This window comes from Musa acuminata, chromosome BXJ1-5 (assembly GCF_036884655.1).
Source record: "Musa acuminata AAA Group cultivar baxijiao chromosome BXJ1-5, Cavendish_Baxijiao_AAA, whole genome shotgun sequence".
NCBI lineage: Eukaryota > Viridiplantae > Streptophyta > Magnoliopsida > Zingiberales > Musaceae > Musa > Musa acuminata.
This window is the reverse complement of record NC_088331.1, coordinates 47197290-47214494: the sequence shown is the minus strand read 5'-3', so window position 1 is coordinate 47214494 and position 17205 is coordinate 47197290. Positions and strand designations below refer to the sequence as shown.

Sequence of the window (17205 nt, the reverse complement as noted above, 5' to 3'; positions counted from 1 at the left end):
AATGAAAAAGAAGGATCAAACGGAAGATACCTAATCACAATAGTTGACACGAGAAATTTGCTTTTCTTATAATCAACCTACTATAACAATATATGTTATTCTCATTTCTTATCCAACCAAATTTAAGTTATACCTTTGGTTAGACTTTTGTTATTTACTGATGGTTATGTTACTAACTTTCCTCGTGCCTACTTTTTCCAAGGCCTGGCTGATCATGACAACTATCATGAGTTTTGCCGTCTCCTAGGGCGTTTCAAAGTCAACTTCCAGGTAGCCTGTTCATTCATTTGGCTTGATTGAAGCTCCTAATATAGTTGCAGTTCATTAGTAGTATATTTTTCCATCTTTAGAAGGTTTGGACTAAAAGATAATCTTGCATTGTGTCTGTAATATCAGTTAGGGTTTCAGTCCATGACTTGTTATTAATATTGTGATTTGTGGTTGATAGGAGAATATCTAATATTTGCTGTCCTTCAAATAGAACCTTGTGTTTTTCCATTTTCTTATTAATTAAACCCGATGAAGGGGAAGGACATATGTAGTTATGTACTAAATGTGTGAGTGAATGAGAACTTTAGCTTACATAGTAGTTATCTGAGTCATGCTAATTAACCTGGCTATAGTTTTGTTCTTTTAGTCACTGGTTTTTTAACTTTTGTCTTGAATTTGTTTCATATAAGTTCCTCCATCTCCTGCACTTGCATAGTTTACATGTAGTTTCTTTCTTTTTTGTCATCACTTTGGTGGAAAACACTCTCAGTTGCTATTTAAAGTATTCAAGTTTAGTATATTGAAGTAATAATACCTTGATACAAGAATTGAGAACCTGGGGTTACTAGATCAATTCATGGAAGAAGTTCCTATATCCTTTTATTTCTCTTTTTCATGCTTTATTATTCTGTTCTGTAGATGTAATCCCAAAGAGTTGGTCATATTCTTTATTTCATTTAATGGCTAAGTTTGTTTGGTTCAATGATGTCTCTCTAATACCTAATTATGTTATGTAACTAATTTATTCTGATAGCATAATGATGGTCAGTCTCCTCATTGGTTTATTCCTTGTAAAAGTTTAGACAATTCCATCAAGGGTCATAATCTTTATTAGTATTCTGAAGATGGAGTACCTTGGGGTTTTGGAATGAGCTTGTGATTGGAAGGGGGGTGTCCTATGTAGAATTGGCTTCTTTCTAGAGTATGCTATATCAGCTTGTCCTTTTTCCTTTTTGCTTAGTTTTGGTTGTAATGAACTTTTTATGTCTCATGTGTAGGTGTACTTTTATTGTTGAAACAGTCACAACTGATCCTTTATAAGATTACAAGTAGAGTTTCCATTGTGCATATGTGTTGCTTTCTCCACTGCTTGCATATCTAAAAGCTATATTGTCATTCTTGGTCCAATTCAATTTTAAATTAGTAATCTTTGAAAAAATCAAGAAAGTAATCTTCGAGGGAGCACCATGCATGGGCTACAATGGTATTTGTCAAGCTAACTTGGGCTCGAGTCTATATACCAAGGCATGGAAACAACTGTTAACCCACACTGGTTCGAACTAAGCTGTGTAATGCCCTTTGATTTGCAACAACTACACTTTCAACGGTGACCAGGAAAAGTTCCAAGAAATATGCTTAGGAACTACAACTTCTTTCAACTACAACTACATCTTGTCATCAAACTATGTGAAAACTGTTTCCAAAATGTTCTGAGAACTATGTTTAATTATTATAAAATTTACTTTAGAGTAGAATGAGATAACATTTCTCTTAGAAGAAAATTTGAGCAGTTCAATGCCCTTTCCATCAGATGGTAACCTGGACTTTTCCCTGGATTGGATTAACCCGTGAATTTTTCTAACTCCAACTGTACTTTTCTTATATTGCTTTTAAATTTGGCCTGCTCTTTTGAACTAGTTGGTAATCTTGTGCAGTGAACACTTACATTAAGAATGAATATCTGCCATATTATAAACTGTGCAGTTTAGGGCAGACTTGAATGAATTCATCTGAATGATTTACTGTGTTAAGTATTTTCATTATCTGAAAGTGCAGTAAAGTGGTTCAAAGTAGGTTTTTGGATGTTATTATGTATGCTATTTAGGTTTTCTTGTTTGCACACCTTAGGTTATCAGAACATATAGATTAGCCTTGACTTGATGTGATATGACTTTGTTGGGACAAGTCATTATGAATGACTTAATTTGATAGTAATATTGGCCATTGATGGTTAACATGTTGAATTCAATTTCCCAGTTGTCGGAGCTTTTAAGCGTGGAAATTTATACTGACTGGATACATTTGGTAGCAGAATTCACAACAAAATCACTGCAGTCATGGCAGGTTTGTTTAATTTGGCAATCTGTTTGTGTTTTGGTAGATTGAAGAATTTATTTCTCAGATTGCAGTGGTTAACATTGTTTTTCTTTTCAATTTTCAAGTGGGCAAGCAACAGTGTATACTATCTTCTAGGGCTTTGGTCGAGGCTGGTGACTTCTGTACCTTACTTGAAGGGTGATACACCAAGTTTGCTGGATGAAACTGTGCCGAAAATCACTGAAGGTTTTATCACCTCTAGATTCAGTTCTGTTCAGGTATGCTATTTTTAATGAAATTTTATTTTCGAAGAGTTACATTGCTGCTCTGCTAATGCTATTCATTTCAGGGTGGTTTTTCGGATGACCTTTCAGACAATCCATTGGACAATATTGAACTTCTTCAAGATCAGCTTGAGTGCTTCCCATATCTCTGCAGATTCCAGGTTGGCATTTTCCAATGCTCTTGTTGTTCACCTGGTACCTCTATCATTTGTTTTGACAGCTGGCCTTGTTTTGTTTTTTTCTTAGCTTTCCTTCTGTGATTCTCTCTCATTCTCTCTCTCCCTTTCTTTCTCTCTTTATCTCTCTGTCTCTCTTCCCTGGTCCTCCTTCACATCTTCCTTCTCTTCTCCTCCTCTTTTGCTTGTCCCCCACATCCTATTCCTCCTCTTCCTTTGCCTTATCCTCCTCCTCTGCCAGTCCTCTTCCTTCTCCCTTCTCATCCTCTTCCTCTCTTTTCTCCTTTTTCTTGTTCTGGTGGCCGATCCATACCGATTGTCGGAACATCAGTCAGTACCAGATCATCCCTGTGCTGTTGCCTACAGGTATAGGCACCATACCGGAGTTTTTAACGATGGCATAGACTGCCATCAACAGTCCATGCACTACCTGGCTTGAAGCTTATTCATTATTTGGTTATATCAAAACCTTGTGGTTGGAAAGTTGACTTTTGAGTTTCTCATCTGCATTAATGGTGCTTCAATTTTCAATTATGATTGAGTTTGCATTTTCTGCATAATATCATCCTTTATGTGTTGCAGTATGGAAGTAGCAGCGTGTACATTATCAAGATTATGGAACCTATTCTGCAGGCTTATACGGTATAATAATTGCAGTACTTGAATAACTATAGCATCTTCAGTCTTTGAAGTTTAAACCTATATATAAGTTCACATTTCATATCAGGAATAACATAATGCAATAATGTGTGATGAATGTAGGAGCGAGCAAGACTACCTACTCATGGAGATGTGGATGAACTCTCTGTGATTGAAGGGCAAATTGCATGGATAGTTCATATCATTGCTGCTATTCTGAAGGTCAGACAGACTACTTGTTGTAGGTATGTGAAGATCTTGTCTCTTTTTTAGCGTTTATATAAGAAGTAAATTCATCAATATGATATGCTCCTTGTTTTTTCTCCTACAGCACGGAGTCTCAGGAGTTAATTGATGCAGAACTTGCTGCACGTGTTTTGCAGTTAATAAATATTACAGACAGTGGATTGCACTCTCAGGTAAAGAGGAAGAAAGACAACCTTTTCATCTATGAATTATCTACGCTTATAATAATACTATTTCCATCAAATTTTGTTCCTTGATTGCAGTTGAGTCAAACCAAAGATTGCAATTTTTAGCTGAACTAAGTTCTGGCTGGCCGGTATTGTATGTTGGCACAAATAGACAATTAAGTCTGCAGACATAGGTGGTCACAGAAAGCGAAATATAAGAAGAAAAAAAAAGGGAGAATACTGAACAAATTAGTATGTACATACCTTAAAAAGAAAGAGAAAGGGAGGAAGAGCAAAGACCAAACAAATGAATATGTACACTCTTTTCCTCCCATCTTGTGGAGGTCAAAGCACCTGTTGCTCTGAGCATTTAAGATTGAACCTTTGGTCTTCATAACTTGTTGCACAAAAAAAAGAGTTGCTACTATCTAGAATGGTGCTCTGGCAACAAGGTGGCTGACTCGGTGATTTGAATTTTGAACGGTGATCGAACTGTAATAATATCCCAAGGAAGAGCTGGAGTAATACTGGTCTTAAGGACATCTAGAAATGTTAAGGAGAAAAATCATCATCTTCAATAAGCCCAAGAGAAGGAATCAGGATTGATGTTCAAATGTCAAGAGTAACTTCGAGACATGCCAGATGATCTTTTCAAGATTAAGAATTGTTTGCAAATCCCAGAGCTCCACAAGCAGAAAAACAACTAGTGGTTTGAGGCTGTGAAAAAGAATGGGAGGACAAAGATCATCACTGTTAACAGTATGGATGCTAGAAGATAAATCACTATAAAATTTAAGTTACACCTCATCAAGGTAGATCTCAGGTGAGAAGACCTATCTTCTGGAATTTGTGCTGTCTTCTATCTATTTATAGATTCAAAGTCGGTTTCAGTCTTTCAGAGTCAATTTGAGCCCTCCCAGTCCTGTCACTAGAATGGAAAGTTGACCTAAAGCATCTTATTGGTGATATGGGGAAGCCCAACATTGTTAGAAAATTTCAAGAAAACATATGCTAATGGAGTTAATCCAAGACATAAGATCACATAAACATGGTGGAAATATAAAATGCTAGGTTTTAAATTTCGTATTGTACGTACCAGTCCGCCAATTGACCAATATGCGGACCGCCCGCTACTGGGTGGTATCAGCTGGCGGACAGAACGAGGAGCATGACGGTGAGGAAGATGAGGCTGTGGCGCTCATTGGACGGAGAAGGCATGACGGAGAAGAGAGTTGGATGTGGCGAGACATGAAGAAGTGCTTCGTCGAGCAGAATATGGTAGGGGGCGGGTCCTCGCTTCGTCGGGTGAAACGCAATAAGGTGCGGAGGGATCGTGGCCACTGTTGTCTGGGAGGTCGCGGTCGATGGAAGGAAGGGATCTTGGCCCAAGTAGGACTGCTGCTTCCTCTTCTCGCTCTCGTCGTCATCTTGGTCTTCTTCCTCACTGTCGCTGAGAGCGGCAACGACAGGGGAGCGGGAGATGAGCTCGCCATGGGCTTGATCCCCGTTGGATTCGGCTGCCGTAGGGTAGGAGCATTGCACAGTGCCTCGCGGGGGATGAGTTCAAGCTGGGGACGGAGGCAACACATTGCATCCTCTCCTGCTCCGCCATCACCCCACTTTCCGTCTCTCGAAATGGAAAGGGGATATTTTTATAAACGAATGTATATAAACATATATATATGTATAAACATATGTATATAAAAATACATATGTTTATGAGTAAACATACGTATATAAAAATACATATACTGAGCAGTACGCTAGGGTATATCGCTCGGTACGTTGTATCGTACCATACCGAGCAAAGCTCGGTATATCGGTACGGTACGAAATTAAAAACCTTGATAAAATGTCCATAAAAATATTAAAAATATTACTCAAACATGGAAAACGTGGAGCTATCCTTACCAAGGGGCTCAAGGATTTAAATGTTGATCGAATCGATACGTGTCTACTGTAACCATCAGCCCAACCAAGTACTCGTATTAAATTGTATAACTCGATACTGGTATAAAACCATTCATTTTATTTTTTTATTATTTTACTTAATGATATTAGTCAATGTGCTGCAAGGTATATTGGTACAATATCAGTTCAATATGTTCCCGAAATGGTACTGGCTGATATTTAAATTGTTGTGCCTAACCTCCTTAGGCAGTTCTTTTAATGCCTAGAGTGGAATCAACAAAGCTGACATTAAGCCCCTGTGCGTGTTTCTTTTGTAAGATGGTATGGATATGTGTTTAGGAGACCTCTACCATACATAAAGATTTAAATATTCTTAACTAAAGATATGATTCTTTATAGTGGTGACAAAATATCCATGTAGCCGACCCTAAATAGTAGGGACTTTTATGGTCTTTTCTTTTGTAAGGAATTGGGCCACACTAATTGCCAATGTTAGGAGAGAGTGAGGAGTTGCATACTCAGTTCCTTGTATTATCCTCATATCTGACCAGAGAATTCTTGAATTGTAATCGTTGTGTGCTATCAGTAGATGAAGCATATTGAGCACTTAACTGTCTCTTCCACATGCATCAAAATTGTTGTTTGGAACATCTCTCTTTGACAAGTATCTGCTTACTGTCACAAATTGTAACACTGTAACTTCTGTTCACTTTTCCAGCCTATCTTCTAGGTTTTTGATTATTATTTAACAATGTTAATTGAATTTCTTTGCAGAGATATGGGGAAATAAGCAAGCAAAGACTTGACCGTGCGATTTTAACCTTTTTCCAGAATTTCCGGAAATCATATGTTGGTGATTTAGCCATGCATTCATCTAAGGCAAGTGGACTTTTGTACCCATCCTTACTTCACATTTCCTTACATCCTTTGATGCTTATTTTCTGCTGCAGCAGTTATACACAAGGCTGTCAGAGCTCCTTGGGATCCATGATCATCTAGTTTTGCTCAATATTATTGTTGGAAAAATCGCAACCAATCTTAAATGCTACACAGAGGTAAACTTTGAACTGTAATTTTAACTGATCTTTTCTTAGGAACCTATTATTAAATCTCAATCTTCCTATGTATGCAGTGCGAGGAGGTTATTGAACACACCTTATCTCTTTTTTTGGAGCTTGCATCTGGGTATGTTGTATTTCTTGGTTTTGCTTCGTAATTATCTTCATTATAGGTCTGCCAAGTTTCTTATTGTCTGAAGTTTTTGTCAGTTATATGACTGGAAAGCTACTGCTTAAATTGGATTCTATAAAGTTCATCATTTCACATCACACAGTAACCTCTATCCCTTAGTATACTCTTTTTCCTGTTCTATTATATGGGTCTGTTTGACTCTGAGGTGTTTGTACTGAAGATATCACTGTACCTTTTTGTTGCAGAGAGAGAACTTTCCGTTTCTGGAGGATAATAGATGTTCTCACAGTCGAACAACCTTCTATTATACTCTTGGTTACTTGATCTTTATGGAAGACAGTCCTGTGAAGTTCAAGTCTTCTATGGAGCCACTTTTACAGGTGTAAATGGCATCTTGGCAGAAACTCCTGTTATTTGGTTCTGCCTGTTGTCTTTAGTGCTTAAAGTTAGTCTATATATATGTTATTGCAGGTTATGATTGGATTGAAAACAACCCCTGATGCTGCATTCCGTTCTGATGCTGTAAAATATGCATTTATTGGTTTAATGAGGGATTTAAGAGGAATTGCCATGGCGACAAATAGGTACTTATATTTTGTTCCGGAGATGTGGCTTGCATGGATACAATTGTTCATCTTTTTATTTTATATTTTTTCAGTCGTAGAACATATGGGCTTCTTTTTGATTGGTTATATCCAGCACACATGCCACTTCTCTTAAAAGCCATCTCACATTGGGCAGATGTACCACAGGTATGTTTATTTTACTAGATAATAAACAATTACTAATCCTTTCTATCTCAAGTGATGCAAACTGTAGGTATTGATCTAGTTTTATTGGACTCTTCAGAATTGGTCATGCTGTGTCTTGATGCACTCAGATGCGTTAACTTTCTGAATGAGATCAATTGAATCTTGATTTCAGATATAGATAGGTTGTTTAGTTACTATACTAATTCATCTGTAGCTAACTTTGTTGTGGATTATCTTTTGAAGATAATGATCAGGTTCTTTTCCTGTGGAACTGTTATGTCTTCATAGCAGTTTGCTTTTTGCTCTAAGGTCTTCTTGTGACTTACTAAACACACAAGTAACAATGTCAGTGATGTCAAAAGAGAGACTTCAATTCTGGTTAACTTTGCATAGGTTCTCAGTAGTATTTTAATTAGGTTTTTAACCATGTTGCAGGCCAATAACTAAAATTTATATACTGAGTTTGAGATGTGGGATACTTTATAGGCATATGCAATCAAATACCGATAATTGCAATCTTTGTTCGAGTATTATGGGTTTATAGAATACTCACTGATTATTTGCATGCAAATATCTGTTTGCTTTTGGCAGACATGTACACAAATAGGTATGTTGACTTGTGATCATGGTCTGCAGTACCGGTCCGTACCACCCGGTATGGGCGGTATGTACCGGTCCGATAGGCTTCCGGTATGTGGACCATCTGTTACCGTTCTGACACTGTAGCAACACTGTAGCACTGCTACAGTGTTCGGCACGCCTAAATATACCGAGCGGTACACCTGGGTGTACCGCTCGGTATACTGTACCGTACCGGTACCGAGTCCAGGTCGAAACTCCGGTACGGTACGGTATTGCGAACCTTGCTTGTGATCATAATGTTTTGAAGCCTTATTTGTAGAATTTGCTTTAGCAGAAGTCTAAATGAAAGAAGGTTCTGTGCAAGTACTTTTGTGTGAAATTCTGATGAACTTTTACAGACCTTGTTCAAGCTCATGCAACTAGGACATTTTGCATAAGAACTATGAAATTGTTTATACATAGAGTTGACTTATGAAATTTGAAATTTGACTTAGGCAATAAAGTTGAGAAACCAAAGTAATGAGTTGGACCAATATAGCAATATCATGAGACATTGCTATGAAATGTTTTTTTACATGTTTCACTTCATAATTGTACGTATTATAACAGTAAACTATTGCAGGTCACTACACCATTGCTAAAGTTTATGGCGGAATTTGTTTTAAACAAAGCTCAACGTTTAACTTTTGATTCATCATCAGCTAATGGGATTCTTTTGTTCCGGGAAGTCAGCAAGTTAGTTGTTGCTTATGGGTCAAGAATTTTATCCCATCCCATCAACACAGACGTCTATGCCAACAAGTACAAAGGAATTTGGATCTCTCTAACCATTCTCACAAGGGGTGAGTCAATGATATATATCTTCATAGATAACAATGGTGTCAACTTTATATGCGTCATTACAAGATGTTTCACGGTGTCACATTGATTAATTTTTTGATGTTGTTTACTAATGTTCATCTTGACTACATCATCTACATTTATAATTATGCATAATAGTTTTTTAACCTCAACAAATTTACTTGGGAAGGTTGTGCAATCAGGTGTCAAGTTTGTGATTATAATTAGGACACTAATGATAAAACCTTCTTTTTTGCAATATACTATTCAAAAAGGGGCACCTCAGTGCAACAACATGCTCTAACAAGATTTTATGGACATACTGAAATCCCAATCATGGAAATAATTGCTGCATATTCACATTTTGCCTCCTGTAAATATTAAATCGATTTCATGTCAGGTAATATTATATTTATAAGAAAATAATGAACAATATGTAAGAGCAGTATGATGACTATTGATATTCCTTATTAAATCATTATTAGTCATGTAATTTATTATCTCATATTAGGAAATTTGGAATGGCCTTTGGATATATGGATCGATTGCCTACCTACTGTTAATGACTTGACTCTGGCACTTAGTACAACGTCAGCAGAGTTTACTCGATGCGATTTATTTGGCTTGGAGGATATCCAGATTGTGACAATGGTACTAAATCAGTCTTGCATGAGGGTTTATGCACTGTGAGGTGACATTCAAAATTTGGTTACCTTCCATCCTGCGAAAGTAGTAGTTGAACCGAGTATGTGGATATAATGGAGGTAGAAGACCATGTGTATTCAGCTCTACCTAAAACTCCAGAGGAATATCCTGGACAATATATGTTTACATTGATGAAGATTTTTGGAATTTTATTGAGAGTTTATAAGACCCTAATATTCTTCATTGAAGAATTTGAGAAGGATGGTATTCAACACACAAAGTTGAGCCTGCCACTAACAGTATCTTGAGCTGAACATTTGAATAGTAGTTGATCTAGGTCTTAAACATTGAACAGACCTTCACATACCTGCTGGTATTTAATTGTCAGAGCAACGATCAGTATATAGGTTGATACTCGATACCAGTTTATATTTAATGCTTCTTAATTCCGATGACATGGGTACAAGTCAGGATATCGAATGATATACCATACGAATCTGACTGGTCGTTGGAACTAGTATTCAACCATACAAAATCTTGTAGTTGATTACCTTTATTATAACAAATCAAGAATTATAAATCAATTGAACCTGTGGTTTTAAATGCCCATCAGTTTCAAGTGCCACAACGACCTTTGTGATTAGAGGCTACCAAATTGGTACAGAACTCTATTAATGCAAGTGTGTGGTGCCTAATTGCAGTAGGATGAAAATTATTGGGAAGACCGAAGATAACAAAGGCAAATATGAGTAAGGCTGGCAGAAGTTACAAGTAAACGTATTGTTTGACTATTTATTGAGCAAATATTACATTTAGCAACATCAAAAATTCAAGAATCAGACTAAATAATTTTTACTTTTATTGTCCAATGTTAATGTTACATTTTTTTTAATAGACAGGCTTTATAAAATATAATACCAATATAGAGCAACATAAAATATGGCCCAATTATGTTGTGAAAAGTACCGAGTCTCTTGTTAGGGTTCCCATTTTAGGAAAAAATCTTGGAATTTCTGGATATTGCCATAATGCATAATTTTTTTTTTTTTGGCATTTTAACCTCATATCTGCTTTTTTACATACCTGTTTTTCCTTGGACTTTTGTGATACGGTATTCGAGTTTGGTGATGTATTCAAAATGTAAAAGAAGGTTTTTAGTTCAGGATGTTTTGCAACTTATTTTCTCACATGATTTTACCAGAATTAAAAGATTAAGAACTATTATTTAGTGAAGTGGGCAAGACGGACGAGGTTCACAAGTAGTATATAGTTGATAAAATACTCTGAGAGGCTTATGGTTGCTCCTTGATATGCAATTGTGGCTTTAGTAGTCCCATCATGGGATAATCTAGGAGGCATGGGATAATTCATTAGTGTAAAATTTGTACACCTCATCTAAATTTTTCATGTCGTGCAATCAGGGAACTGGTGTGTGAGTGCACACCATTCTTCTCATTTGTTTTATTTGGTTGTTGGTGTGGGTTTGCAGTAGGTATTCTTCTGATCCTTTACATTTGCCACTAGTGTACTTAGAGCTGACTCAGGAATCAACCAATAAACACTGTGCATATGTTTTTCTGCTATTGTCTGCATGGGGTTGTCTCTTTTTGACATAACCATAGATTTCAGTTGTGTTGTCGCATATTCTCTTGAGAGCTTGTTGCATGTGTATTGCTTACACCAATGCTATTTGGCAGCAATGACTGGCAATTATGTCAATTTTGGGGTGTTTGAATTATATGGTGATCGGGCACTTGCAGATGTTCTTGATATCTCTTTAAAGATGATTCTGTCAATTTCTTTGTCCGATATATTGGCATATCAGAAGGTAAGGTGTATGATTTTGACTTTACTTTAGGACCAGATTTTATGAAGTTATCCTGGAGTATTTTCTAGTTTATAAATTATTTTTTTCATTAATAAATATTATATACTTGAAATTTACATGATTTTGATATAAAAATGACATCCTGTTAAAAAACACCATGATATTTTGCTCTGCAGTTGCGTCTAGGCATTCTTTCATAGAGTACACAATTGTTACTTCTCCTGTTACCTTTTCAATTTAGAGGACACAGATGACCTTTGGGCATAGTACATTAGTGCCATGCTATTTGACCTGTGCCAGTGGGCACAAGCTAAAGTTGTCATGGTCTTATACCAGTATGGCTTGATTGGCATGCTTTCTTTGAGGTCGAGGACATGGTGGTATGAGTTCCTAACTATTGTGTTTCTCTTTTCAGCTTACAAAGGCTTATTTTGCATATATGGAGGTTTTGTTTGGCAACCATATTTCTTTTATTTTGACTCTTGATACAAACACGTTTATGCATATTATTGCATCGCTTGAATCTGGATTGAAAGGTTTGGATGCTGGTATCTCATCTCAGGTACATTATGTGAATCTGCTTTGCATTCTCTTATTTGATTTTTGCTTATTTAGATTGCAAAAGAAACCTTCAAATTGTGCTTATATTTTGTGCATCTTTTTGCAAGTACTTACAGCATTATGTTATGTTAGAAAATTCTTCTCTTTTGAAGGTTTTGGCTGACATTTGTTTAATTAATTCTTTTCTTCTAGTGTGCGTCGGCTATTGATAATCTGGCCTCCTTTTATTTCAACAATATAACAGTGGGTGAAATGCCTCCATCGCCAGCTACAATGAGTCTTGCCCGGCATGTAGTTGAGTGTCCCAATCTATTTGCTGAGGTGAGTTATTTATCTTCCTTGATGCTTATCCATATGCTATTATAATCTGTTTTGCTTTTGATATATGACAGACAATCTTAATACCTTATGTAATCAATACAAGAGAAATTTATTTATTTTTTCAATATTTAAATCAAGCAGCAGCCTAAAGGTTCTATAAAGCAGTTATAATAGCACCTAAAGAAGGATGACGAAGATTTTAGAACATCAAGCAATTTGGTGATGAACCTGTTAAGATAGGTTAATATATCATATTTCATTAAGATCATGAAAATGTAATACATTGGATAAGAGAAAAAGAAACAGGCCAGGATAAATAGATGTTAGGGAGAGAAGAACAAATTAGAAAGTAATAAGAACACAATTGGTTACATAAGAGAACACAGTTTCATTCATGTGCAGTTGTCACATGTTAATCATCTTTCTGTTCGATATATGCTTTAATTCCATTAATCCTGATGGATTAGGAATTAGAACTTCCTCTGCTTTTGTGCAGATTACCTAGTTTGCTTCCAAATTCCCTAATGGGTGAATGCAAATAACTTATCCCAAGGAAATCTCCACCAACTAAGTTATTCCTCTTTCAAACTGGATATGCATCCATTATCTTTTCTGGAGAAATGAAAATTATTTCTGTAATAGTATACCACCAACATGGATCTGTTGTCAAACTTTTTCTGCATGACTACAGTTGAATAATATGAACATGTGATTTTTTTTTTGCTTAAATAAATTAAGTAGTCATGTTTTCTTGAATTTGGAAGATATAAGATTCTAATACATCAATACCATGTTTTTTATGATATTAAATAATCACACATCGCATTACACCTGTTCTTTTTTTCATATTGTCCTTTATATCGCATTAATCATCTTCCTGTTGTCACATGTTAATAATTTTCCCTTTCAAACTCTTCTAACAATTGTGTCTATTTTGTGTCTATTTTGTACAGTTAATCTCATTGTTATTGGTAGTTAGAAATAGAATAATGAACAAGCTAATTCTGATTTTTCTTAGTAAATATTATTGGTTCATTTTATCGAGTTTCATAAATGTTTTAGTACAATGATTTATTTTTTTTGCAGATACTTAAGACCCTGTTTGAGATAGTCCTTTTTGAAGACTGTGGCAATCAATGGAGTCTTAGCAGACCAATGCTGAGCTTAATTTTGATAAGTGAGCAGGTAACCTGTTAATTTATCCAATGTACTTAAATGTTCTTTTAATACACTTCGTTGTACAGATTTTGTTCATGCAGCAACAATGAAGAAATGTTTAAGTGAACCATCGACATGTGAACTATTGCACAAATGATAAATGTCATTGTCAATCATGGTTGTGATTGTTGTGTGCTTCACCAGTATGGTACCGATGCAATGATACAATACTGGCTTGGGATTGTGCTGATACAGTGTAGTACTTGGCAAAGTACCTATTGTATGGATGTGTCGACAAATCTAGGGCTATAAATATGCCATCCCTTGTAATGTGAAGGCCTCACCTTTCTATGCTTAGGGAAATCCTAGACTTGTCCTTGCCTCGAGATGATAGGTCTTGTTAGGCCTTGGATTGTTTGCTTAGGCCCACGCTGGGTTTGAACCAGTCACATTAGGAGGCATGTTAGACTGTGTGTAGACAGTCTGGGAAGGTATTGGTAATTATAGGGAAAAGCAATTTTAGATAATGGGAAAGGGTGATGGTGATAGGCAAGATAAGTGGATGGTGTGCAAGGGGTTAGGGTAATAATAATGATGATTTCTGCGTGGCAAAGACAATTATCATCTTTTATATAATGATGTCATTGCCATGATATGATCATTGTGGACAACTCTGCGACAAATATGTTATGTGCACTTGCCCTCGACAAATTTTAAATTGCAAGAAAAACACTTCGTAGATCTAGATTTTTCATTAATACCTTTGTTGCCATGAACCATCACCTGCTAGCACTTTATCCTCTTTTATTTATACAGATTAAGTAGTCGCAAGGATTAGTAGGGGAACTTTAATATATTCCCATCATTTTGGCAAATCACCTTATTATTTTTACTAATTGATGATTGTCTGTGTTTAATACATGTCCCTCTAATGGTAGTTCCATATATGTGTGTGTGTGTAAAATATTCACACTTATGTGTATTTGCATGCAAAAATGCCCATTTGTCTTTTTCAAAATTCCCATTCAGTCTAGTAATGATATTAACAGAAGAGGGATTGACCTTTGGAGTTTTAGATTGAAAGAATGGTAATGACCATTGTTTATAATTATGGTATTGGACCTTGTACTGGTCCCACATCAGACTGCTGCTACACTGACGTGCTGATAGAATATGAAAAGGAAAAACAGGAGACATTTAGTTTGCACTATTCAACGCAGGAGTGGTCTGGTTTTGGGTCATCTGGATAGGTCAACTTAGATATTCATTGGAATATGTAATAATTTTGTTTAAGCAACTAAAATACGTGCAACTCATTCAGAACATGCACTCTATGTCACGTTTTCTCTCATATTGAAAGATATCTCATTTAGGACATCATCCTTTCCATGCTAGTTTTTTGTATTTTATTTTTGTAATTCGGGAGTACATGATTCAAGTATTGTCTTTTGTTCTTCAGCTGTTGTTTTCTTTAGCCAACAAATATTGCCATTGTCTGATTCTCTGTTTCTCTGCAGGTGTTCAATGATTTGAAAGTCCAGATTTTGGCTTCTCAGGTGAGAATTTACTTGACCTTCATCTATATTTGTTGGTCTTATGTATTACGGATGTGCACAGCTTTGCCCTTGAAGATAAAGTGGTGTCTGTAACTTAAACCTTTATTGCCTATGTCCGAAAGGAGCAACCTCTTACTGTTGTTCCTAGGCTTCACCCTCAATTGCCCTCATGTATCAATCGGACATTAATTGGTCCTTAAGATATCACTGCTAGTATCGTCTTGATGCCTTTTGGTACTCGACTCTTCTTTTGATTTTCAACTATGATTTTGGGGCTCTTCTTTTGATTTTCAACTATGATTTTCGGATTTTGCATATGTCATTTTAAGATAATTTGCATCATCTGAAGTTTCTGCCAGTTCAGATGATAATTTGTCTCTTATTTATATGTATTGTTTAAGTACCTGTGGTTGTCTCATCATTCAGCATGTAGATAAAGCGTTTCTTGTTTACTTGCAGCCTTCAGATCAAGTAGAACGCCTCTCACTATGTTTTGATAAGCTGATGGCTGATGTCACAAGAAGTTTGGAGTCCAAGAATAGAGATAAATTCACCCAAAATCTGACATTATTTAGGCATGAGTTCCGAGTCAAGTAGATGGTTTTGCACGGAAGTGTTATTTCAAGAAATTCTAGCCGTGATGGTGCTCCAAGGTTAAATTTAGTGTCCCTTCTCTGCCGCAGGGAAGAAAGCCCATGAGAATATAGCGTTGATGTGGCTAGCAGTCATAGAATTCTTTGCAGGGCCCAGATACACGGATATGTCACCAGGGAGGAAAACTCTTTTTTACTGGTTTTGAAAGCTTGTCTGTGAAATAGCGCACTCACTGAGCTTCTACGTTGTGATCCACATGGGGATGATGAGAAGTGGGTAACAAAGTTTGTACAGCAATGTTGCTACGAATGGGATGGCAGGTTGTAATCGTGGTTTTAGGTGATTATCTGTGTCCCAATATCAAAATTCTTTTGTTTAGATAGAATAGTGAAGGGGTGAATGGTTTCATATTGGATGGATTTACCATGTATAATACTTTTTTTTTTTTTTTTTTTGCCAACGTGGATGATTCTTTGTCTGTAATGCTTTTGGTGGGCAGAAGGTTTAGTTAATATTAGTAGTATTTCACGTTTCCCACCTTTCTGCTGAATTCTTTGTCAATAGCAGTATCAACAGTATTATACATTTTGGCTCAGATGCGGTTGGTGGCCTCAAGTATTTTGATTTAGGTAGCAAGTATTTTTTTTTTATCATCAACTGTTTCTATGTTATTACGCTTAGAATTTTTCAACTGTTTCAACTGTTTTCAACTGAATAATCTGTAATTTTGTCTTTAATATCCCGTCTCTAATTTGCTTAGTAATAACGATGAACAGAATCTAAGTGTGATAGAGAAAGGAGAAGTGAAGCTTATACCTTGTCGTCAATGCTGGTTCTGAGATCGGGCCATGCTTCTGAGGTTTGTCGATGGTTTTGATGAGGCACTACAACTGCATGATGTCTTTGAAGGATAGTCTTCACGTGCCCAAGCACTTGAAAGGACACTGCCGTAAACCTTCCGATGCAGATGAACTGACAAAAGTTGGTTCCGATGGCACTTGAAAAACTGTCACAGCGAAAGACCAAAAGAAACTTCGAAGATTTATAAAGTAAAGGAATGAAGTGACTGGCCATATTGTCATCTTCGTTGCAGGCATCTAATTCATCAGCAACAACAATGGCATAGGGATATTTGAGACATAATGAAGGTCAAATTCATTCATACAACAAACTGCTGAATCCTTGAAAATCCATTCAAGTGTACATTAAATTTAATGTCCATACAAGACAAAATCAGAAAACAATAACTGCAAGTATAAATGAGAAAGCTTTACAAGTTTTATATTACAAGAATGACAAAGTTCAGATACGTATCTGATTACTCCAGCTATCAGTCCTCTGGCATTCACACTCACATCAATCCCTACAAGTACCACCACCATTATGCTGAACATTGTTTGTGCCCCTAGAGTAATGGATTTTACTCCAAATAGTCTTTTACTATATG

The 17205-nt window shown here is 36.3% G+C and overlaps 1 protein-coding gene across 5 annotated transcripts in view; it reads left to right on the top strand.

Annotated features, from left to right (window-relative positions):
• The window catches only part of LOC135674760 (uncharacterized), a 28138-nt gene extending 11843 nt beyond the window's left edge, over positions 1-16295 (top strand). For 3 of the 5 annotated variants that reach the window (XM_065184902.1, XM_065184899.1, XM_065184900.1), the window contains 21 exons: positions 203-270; positions 2248-2334; positions 2433-2585; positions 2657-2752; positions 3350-3409; positions 3530-3651; positions 3738-3825; positions 6505-6609; positions 6681-6785; positions 6863-6915; positions 6999-7062; positions 7167-7301; positions 7393-7505; positions 7580-7673; positions 8878-9097; positions 11438-11568; positions 11984-12130; positions 12322-12450; positions 13537-13635; positions 15126-15164; positions 15624-16295. In XM_065184902.1, the coding sequence (XP_065040974.1) occupies positions 203-270; positions 2248-2334; positions 2433-2585; positions 2657-2752; positions 3350-3409; positions 3530-3651; positions 3738-3825; positions 6505-6609; positions 6681-6785; positions 6863-6915; positions 6999-7062; positions 7167-7301; positions 7393-7505; positions 7580-7673; positions 8878-9097; positions 11438-11568; positions 11984-12130; positions 12322-12450; positions 13537-13635; positions 15126-15164; positions 15624-15761 (2246 nt within the window). In that variant the 3' untranslated portion in view covers positions 15762-16295. Of the gene's footprint in view, positions 1-202; positions 271-2247; positions 2335-2432; positions 2586-2656; positions 2753-3349; positions 3410-3529; positions 3652-3737; positions 3826-6504; positions 6610-6680; positions 6786-6862; positions 6916-6998; positions 7063-7166; positions 7302-7392; positions 7506-7579; positions 7674-8877; positions 9098-11437; positions 11569-11983; positions 12131-12321; positions 12451-13536; positions 13636-15125; positions 15165-15623 lie in introns of those variants that run through there. The other 2 variants (XM_065184901.1, XR_010513701.1) reach the window with 2 other exon arrangements.
• The last annotated feature ends 910 nt before the right edge of the window (positions 16296-17205 follow it).